General features: G+C 43.2%; 1 protein-coding gene across 1 annotated transcript in view; it reads right to left on the bottom strand.

Moving 5' to 3' along the window:
* CNTN1 (contactin 1) overlaps positions 1–9,059 on the bottom strand; it is a 189,173-nt gene that overhangs the window by 61,972 nt on the left and 118,142 nt on the right. The window contains exon 17 of the mRNA XM_006015910.2: positions 4,246–4,480. Within this exon, the coding sequence (XP_006015972.2) occupies positions 4,246–4,480 (235 nt within the window). The remainder of the gene's footprint in view (positions 1–4,245; positions 4,481–9,059) is intronic.

The raw sequence follows: 9,059 nt of genomic DNA, 5'->3' as shown, positions 1-9,059 counted from the left end.
CTCTTTCCTGCCTATGCAGGGGGTCGGACTCGATGATCTATTGAGGTCCCTTCCGACCCTAACATCTATGAATCTATGAAAGCCTACAGGATTTCTCTTCCCTCTTGGTGTTTACAATCTATATAATATTAGCCATGTTATGGTCAAAATATAAAATTGGTTGCATTTCTCTAAATTTCTAATTTTACAATTCTACCAATAAAAGCAAGCGAGTGTGCTTTGCCAGATGTGTTATTTGTGAAATACATGTTACTTATTGCCCTTAGCTCAATTAGTCTCTAAGAAATTTTGGGAAGCTAAGTGTCAGGGTTGGGAAAGGATGACTATCCTAGGCCACTTAACAATATAGTCTTACCACTGTAGAGGTCCTAATTGTACAAGGGTCTCAGGACCACATCGTGATCCTGGCTCTTGTCACACCCATTAGAATAGTGCATACTGGGATGGAGCTCCTATTTAGAGATGGGGTGGGTAAATGGGGATTTGGCTGTGGCCAGACGTACACCCCCTATAGAGCTGTTAGCATTACAGGCAATGTTCAGTGCTCCCTGGCACTTATAGTTCAGTGCTTTCCTGTGCTGGAACAAGGAAAAGAGGTTCTTTGTGCCATCTACCCCATTTAGTGGCTTGGAAAGGCATACTTTTGAACTTCCTTAGTATTTCCACCTATATAATTGCTGACTTATTTTGACAGGGGCTAAGTCACAAGCCAACAACCACCAAGGTTCCTTTCCTTCTATTATTTGAAAGTTGGTGTTACTGTACATTTGCTTTTCTCCACCTTTCCAGAGCAATACCTTCTATAGCTCCTATAGACATGCGGGAAGCATGCTCCGATGCACTGGAAATCCAGCGCGTTGGGGCTGACTTGATTAATCGAGTCTGCTGGAGCACAGAAATTGGTGTGCTCCGGCAGCCTTCTGCATCATGTATATCAGTGTTCCCAAGTGTGCCCGTGCCGAAAAATGAAGGTGGGGCGCTTTGAAATCAAACACGTTTGATAAGCTTTAGTTTAAAGTGCACTGCCACCATTTTTTCAGTGCAGGGATGCTGATAGATGTGACATGCTGGAACTTTTATTTAGTGAGGCTTGCTAATTAAAGCGTCCCAGAGCACGTGTAAAAAAGCCCATGGTGTTTACTCGTGCAAACACATTTGAATTCAGAGACCTATATTATTTTGCTATTATCATTTAGCCTCTTGACAGACATTAATTTAATTTTGCTACTGGGATTGAATTTATTTTATCCTAGATCTCAAAAATCCCATGTCCTGCCATGCAGGATGAGAAATGTGGGGAGCTGGGAGTTTTGGGATCTGGTATGATTAACATGTTAATTGTGTCATAAAAATGTAACATCTAACAGGGTCTTAAATAGTCTAAGCTAAATAGTCATAACTAAAGTTTCCAGTGTTTGTTATTACGCCCTACAATTCATTTTTATTTTTAGCAGTAAACTATTTTTCCTAAAAGAAATACATTCAGGACTTTGCTAGGAAACATGGAAGAGTGCTACAAAGGTGTTAAATTGGTTTAAAAAAAAAAGATATGGAACTATTATTTGCCTTACACAGCTTTCACTGGACCATAGCAATTTATTAAATCATCCATATAAATACAAAAATAATCATTCTTTTGCTGGAGCAGCTGTTAAAGATGATATCCTAAGGTACACTTCTCTGATGACAAGGATTGGTATTAATCACATTAGATAGTTAAGTGTTGTTAGTGTGAATCCTTAATTATCATAAGAAACAAAAGGGTCTATTTTATCTTTCTCTGTCTGTGTGGGCAATTTGTGTGCAAAGTTCCCATTAGTGGCTAATGGGAATTATAAGCATAAATCTGCTGTAAAGTATGCTGGGAAGAGAATAGTGTGTGAAGTGTGAGAATGTGGCCTTGTTATCTGGTCCAACCTCTTGGCTCATTGCTCTTATTTCAATACCCGTAGTTCTGTTTTGGCAAAGCAGATTCTGTACTGTCAGATGAAAAATTTGTGCAATTCTCTACACTTCTCCTTTGGATTTCTGGCTGCAAATAGTATGGCATGATTTAGAGTTTTTTGGCTATCTGATTGGCTATACTGTGTTAAGATAATTTATGATTTTATTCTCCCTCAACGTTTACCTTTTTCTAACATTTGTTTCCATTATGCAGAGAAAATGTAATTATTTTCACTACAATTCTATAAATTGCAGAATTTGAAATAATTACAACAAGGACTAAGAAAATGATTTTAGTTGAATGTCAAAGAGGTTTTCTTTAATTATTCATATGATTGCTTTAATGTCTAAAGTGGAATAAGACAGCATGGAATAATTAATTTGCTCTGTGTGTGTGTGTGTGTGTGTGTGTACTAGTTTGAACAAGCTTGAAAATTTAACCAAACTAATTATTCTTCTATGATATTATGATTAAATATACCAGTTGTGCTATTCAGAATAATAAATTTTAGCACCATCTGTTAACAAATAAAGACTAATTAACTTAGAATAAATTAATGCAATTATAAAAACTTTTTAAACTGCAGAAATATCAACCTATTGATCTCCAATAGAAAGAGGAACAACATCCAAACTCCACCTATGTGCCCACAGGGGTTCACTCCACTGGGCATACTCAGAGCACACCTAACATACCCCAAAAGCACTGAGGATACTGTAAAGCTCACTATTATTTTCTCCCAAAAATACAGCTGGAGGAGAAGGTAGCAATGCCTACCTCAGGTGTAAAGTCCTAGAATACTTGTCTAGGAAGGGAGAGCTCTAGATTCTAAGTCTAACTCAAGATTCAAACCAGAAGACTGCCTTAAACACTAGGCTACAGAATAGGAAAGGGCTCTGGACTTTGGGCAGAGAGGTCTAAATGCCAAAGGGGACAGTAGTTCAAGACATATTTTGTAGTGTTTCCTGTAGTTAGCTCTTGGCAGTAGGGCTGTGCGAAATTTCGCTGCCAATTTTGTTTTGATGCTGTTTCAACTCGTTTTGAGGTCAAAACAGCAAAATCGAAATGAAACAAAACAGATACAGTCGAACCAGCCTCAAAACAAAATGAGGCAAGTCAAGACATTTCACCATTTCGACGCTGTTTTGATGTTTCACTGAACCTATCTCCTTGCGCCTGAAACGATCTTCCAGGAGTTTGTGACCATTACTCTCAGTTTTCCCCAAGGGTGCCCTGGTGCAGTTTCCCCAAACCCCCTGCACCTGTCTCCTTGAAACCTATCAGGCTTTGTGGCCTCAGCAGGGGCTAGCATGCCTGCAGTTTTGATCCTGCTTTGGCTTAACACATGACATGAGTCTTGCTTTCAAGATTTTGGGGTGCAGTTTCTCCAACCCTCCTGCACCTATCTCCTTAAAACCTTGCAGGCTTCATGCCCTCAGAAGGGGCTACAATTCCTGCAAGGTTCATCCAAATCAGTGCAGAAATGACAAAGTTATAGTCTGTTTCAACCTTCCCCATTATAGCCTATGGGCGAAACGTCGAAAGTTTTGCCGTTTTGACCCTGGTTCGATGAAACGGAACTGAACAGCTGTTTTGAATCAAAACAAAATTCAAAATGGAACGCTGTTCTGTTGAAATGTCAAAATGCTGGTCAAAAGGGAACGCTACCATTTCGCACAGCCCTACTGGGCATCTGCCCACCCAGCATCCAGCCTCTACAGAGGCCTACAGAGGTGCCTCGGTAACTACCTTTTCTTTACAAAAAGCCTAGGCATTTAACTCCATTTTTTGAATCATCCTGTTGGAGGCAGGGAGCTAAATGTTAAACGTGGAAGGCTAAGATAAAGAAATCTAAGAGACAGGATTTTGCTCTTTGCCACTAACTGTTTTAAAACTGTGTTCTTTTCTTTAGCTTTCCTTAACAAGGTGTAACAATTCCCTTCTGAATGCCCATGTCAATCAGGTTATATTGATTAGGATGACACAAATGTTTCTTTTAGATGACAATGCCATATATCAGGCAACAGATATGGAAAGATAAGTTTTGCAAACAACAAAATGCTCCTTTGCATTGCTATCCTGCACATCAAGGGCACACTTCTGCAGTTTTTCATCCAGGTATACTCTCACATTCAAGTGAAAGACAGTTTTGCACAAGAGATGGAACCTTCCATGCTGAAGGTGTGTGCTATTCATTGGTAAGTTCTAAGCCCCAACAGACCTGATCCAGCTCCTCCTGCTTAAATGGCAGTACCGGATCAGGCCCTTGCACTTAATCTTATTACCCCATCTTTACTTACCATCTTGTGCTGAATAAATAACAGCAGTGAGGCTGAAAGGCCCATCCCCTTTGTTGTTAAATGCTTTCACTTTTACTTGATACTTTGTTGAGGGGGGCATGGATTCATCCTTGTGGACATATCGGTCAATATCAGGATTGGTCACTGTAACTCTTCTCCACTCCTTTGCCCCAAATGGCTTGAATGCTACTACATAACCAAAATTATTGCCAAAATGGTACTCTCTTGGTAAAGGCTGCAGAGGCAAAAAACTAAGGATTAATTTACAGTTAAATGAATTAATGCGTGATTAATGAGAAATTAAACAATAAACCAAAAAGACAAATACAAAGTGTAAGAATCTTGCCTTGAAATTATATTCTCTAGTATACTTAAATCCTCTTCCAAAGCACACCGTCTTCTTTACTCGCTACATCTACATTTGTAAGATTCAAACTTAGTTTTTATTTTTTATCCAAAACTATAGAAATGAATACCAGTATAGTTCTCAAACTACAATCAGCTGTAACCAGCAAAAGATGCCTTTTTAAGACACGTTAAATAATAATGAGTATATAATAAAAGCACTGCATTTATATGCTGTGTGATAAAAGAGAGAGAGTAGGGAGAAGAAGAATGAGAACAGAATGCGAGTAATAAAGGCTCCATTTCTGTAAAAAAACAAACAACCCCCAAAAACATACTCACCTTTATTTCACAAGTATATTCTGGATTTATTTCCCATGCTCAGTAATACTGGCATATTGACAATTAGAGCAGATAACCTATCCAACTACATGTACATCAGTTACCAGAGATTCATTCTCTAGGAATTTCAGGTTCCTCATTCTGCAAATTTAAAGCCATCAATATTACAGTTCCAGAAAGGACTTCACTCAAATCATGCAGCAACGATGCTACCAAATGAGGTATAGTTCTTATAGGAAATTATCCTAGACCAGTGGTTTTGACTATTTTAGACTCAAGACACCCTTCATTAGATTCAAAGCACCCTTTGTAAAATGCCAGCTCTTTGCTTTGACTATGTAAAAATAATAAAGCAATTCTTCTTTGCAAAGAACTCAGAAAGCACACAACAGGTCAGAGTTTTTAAAACTATGGATTTCTATTTGAAATTTCTGGGTTTATACTGAGACTCATGTCCAGGTGTTTGCCTACCTGAGAGTGCTAATAATGCTCAGCACCCTGCAACACCTTTCAAAGGATTTCATTGCACCCCAGGAGGACATTTTACCACAGTTTAGAATCACTGGTCTAAAGCCACCCTCTGAGGATTTTAAATGGAAAATTTCAGCCACCCTAGTTCAACAGTTTGGGGTTTGTTACCATCGGCAGAGTCCTTCTGTAACTGCTCAGCAGCAGATGTGTGATGGACTCAGAAGCTAAGTGCAGCTATTTGGGGAGGGTAGGGGGTGGTTAGGGGGCAGTTAGATCATGTTAAAAATAGCCACCCAATCTAAGGTAAGTCAGGATGGGAGGGATAGCAGGATGGGGCTGGAGGGACTGGAGGAGGTGAGCAGGATGCCGGGAGGGGGGGAATTGGGGGTCCATGGGAGGATAGGGGCGCAGGCAGTGTCTGAGGGGGGGTGGAAAGGCAGGCAATGTCTGGAGGAGTGATCACGGGGGCAGGCATGATCCACAAGGGGGGTGCTAGATTCTGAGAGGTTGTAGCAGGGGCCTCATGGGGTCCACAGAGGGCTGGAGCAGGACCAGAAGCTATTTTTAGCCTCCTCCCCAAGCCCCAGTGAATCTACCTCCCTCCCGCCTCTCCCCCGCCGATATTTACTTGCTCAGCTCACAGCAGTGGTGAATGCTGATAAAACTGGCAGTACCAGGAGCAGCTTGTGGGATGTGAGGTTCTGCAGGGACTGGCTGGTCCACGGGGGAAGGGATGGGGGAGGGCTAAAAATAGCCTGGTGACAGGGGGGCAGTTAGGAAAAGCACAGCCCTGGAACTGGGGCCAGGCTCACTCAACCCTGGGGCTGTGCAGGTAACTGTACAGAAGTTCCATTCACTGGTCTAACCTAGATCAATTAAGTTTGAGTGTGCACTGAGACAGGTCTATCTTAGATTGGGTTCTGCAATTTTTAGACCAGTCTGTGCATAGAACTTCTCTACAGTTATGCATTTAGATTGATTTCTAATCCCTGAGATTGGGTCTAAGTGTAAAGTCAGAACCTGGACGAACTAAACTAGATCAGGTGGCTATTTTTAACTCTATCTAACCTCACCCTAACCCCTGCAAATATCTGAACTTACTTAAAAGCTGTATCAGCCACTTTTTTAGAGGCTGAACAGAACTGCCTGTCTTTGACAATAGCCTACTTATACCAGCTTTTCCTTTTCCCCAAACCCAACAGAGCTCCTGTTGAATGAAATACCTATGAGGTTTATCTGAGGATTATGGACCCTGCACAACTGTAAGAGGGGTGGCAATGTTTTATGCTTTTGCTGGTTACTCTAGGGTGCTTGTACATGTGATGAAAATTGCCCATTTTTGTGGTTTAATTGTGTCACACTTTATATGTAAGGGGGGAGGGTCCTATCATTTAAAGGAGTTTGTTATGTTGCAAACTAAACTTAGTTTACAATGTAAGCTACCTGTAACATTGCAGCCTTTAACTTGACAGCTCCCCCATCAGCCATGGGAGAGGCACGCTAAAGGCAGAGGTAGTAAGGGGCCCAATCTTTTTTTTTTTTTTTTTTTTGGGGAGCCTGCCTGCCTCTCCCATGGCCAGGGGGTAAGCTGCCAGTGAGCTTCGCAGCCCCTGAACTGTGAGGAGATGGGACCAGTCCTTCCCTCCACAGTGATGGCACCCCCCGGAGCCACCCGGCTGGCTTGCTGTGGGCCAGGTGCTGCCCCTGATCAGGGAACAGTTGGAATGGGCTCAGTGCTGCCTCCAAGCTGGGACAGCCCCCGGAACAATAGAAGCCTACCCAGACAGTCCCGTGGGGGGGGGCACTGCCACTGTAGATAGAAGGACCTCCCCACACACACACACACCTTAGGGCCCACCAGCAGCTTGCTCCCCCTGCTGCAGGCAGACTATGTGAAAAAAAAAATGGCTCTGGCCCCTTATTTTTTTTCTTTTTTTTTCTGGTGGAGCCTGCCCTCATGAGCTGCTGGTGGGCTGAGCAGTACTGAAGTTGTGGGGGGCCCTAGTCCTTTCCTCCACAGTGGCAGTGCCCCCTGGGCTGCCCAGGTGGGCAGCTAGTGGGCTGCTGCCCCAGCTTGGAGGCAGCACCTGCCAGATCCAACTCTTCCCCAAGCCTGTCGGGGCTTTCAGCATGTCATGTATCACCCTCACCACCTTCTTTGGCCATCAGCACACCCAGCCACCTTCCTGCTGCCTCCTCATACTGCCCCAGGTGGTCCCAAGTGGCAACAACAGTACATGCGGTGCTGGAAGCCCCAGTGGGCTCAGGGAAGAGTTGGATCTGGTGGACGCTGCCTCCAAGCTAGGGTAGCCCCTGGCCTGCTGGTAGCCTGCCTGGGTGGCTCTAGGGAGGGGTGCTGCCATTGCAGAGGGAAGGACCAGGACTCCTGCTGCTCAGGGGCTGCTCAATTCACCAGCAGCTTGTGTGGGCAGGCTCTGCCAGAGTGGGGCGGGGAAGGGAGTGGCACAGAGCCTGATCCTTTTTTTTTCCCCCCATGGACCCTGCCTGCAGCTGGGGGCTGAGCTGCCAATGGGTCCTGGTCCTTCAAAGTATTTAAGGTAGACTAGACTATCAGTTGGGACCTGTAGCTAGCCATGTTAGTCTGAAGTCAGACCCTTTAGAGACTAATCCATTCAAAAAGGCACTATCTTTTATAAGCGATAGCCTAGTTCATCAGAGTATATTAATGAACCTACATAGAGAAGGGGTACTACATAGAAAGGAATAATTTAAATACAAATGATGTGGGAAGGATTGGGTGAAGGGACATTGCTAAGAGAAGCCAAGGTGAGCTGAAGAGATCAAAACGGATAAAAAAAACCCAGCTAACCCACTGCAGAACATGAGGATTGTAAAAGCTAGTCCACATAATGGGATAACAATCCTGAGTCTCTGTGGAGGCTACACTTACATTTAAATGACCTTATTCTTTCCTATTTAGTACCATTGCTCTCTGCAAGTCCATTCATGGCATCAGAAAAATAGATTGTATCACTAAAGAAAAAACCCTGCTTCTTACATCTCAGATGGGAAAAAAATTGCTTGTCTGGCTCTGTCCCAGCTGAGAAAACTCCACATGGTGTATATAGGTGTCCAACTTAGGGTTCTGGATTCCCCTTTAGGTGCTAGGTAGGTGCTAGACTTTCAGACACCTAAATTCTCTTTTGGACTCAACATTTTACTTTTTCTTTCCTTTTCCCCTAAGTGCTTTGTACCTTTGGAGGAAAGGATAAATAACATTTTGTTTGGAAGAAGCTGTTTCTGAGTAGCTTTAATAAATAAGATAATCACAACACTTTAGAGGAGCAAGGAGACTTGCAGGTACCAAACTCAGATGCCTGCCAAACGTAGGTACAAACTTGTAGGTGCCTGTCTCACTGACCATGGGCAAGTATTGACTTCTACTGCTGCAAATTTATCGGAAAACTTCTTGAGAGGGAGCAAACAAGCATTCCAGCCTGCAGATGCTACCTCTCCCCTGTTCATGTCTTCCCCAGACTGAAGTCATAGTGGTTTGGGGGAGGCTGGGAGAGCAGCAGCATGTGGATTCCTGCCAAATATGGAGAAGTCCAGCTGCAAAGAAATGCCTCAGTCTGGGAAAATGTAGGGGAAGCTGCAGCCAGACTCCTTCTGTGCTCTGGATTAGTCTAGCTGCT

This window comes from Alligator sinensis, unplaced genomic scaffold, assembly GCF_000455745.1.
Source record: "Alligator sinensis unplaced genomic scaffold, ASM45574v1 scaffold147_1, whole genome shotgun sequence".
In the NCBI taxonomy this organism is placed as follows: domain Eukaryota; kingdom Metazoa; phylum Chordata; order Crocodylia; family Alligatoridae; genus Alligator; species Alligator sinensis.
This window is presented reverse-complemented; position numbering and strand designations above follow the sequence as displayed.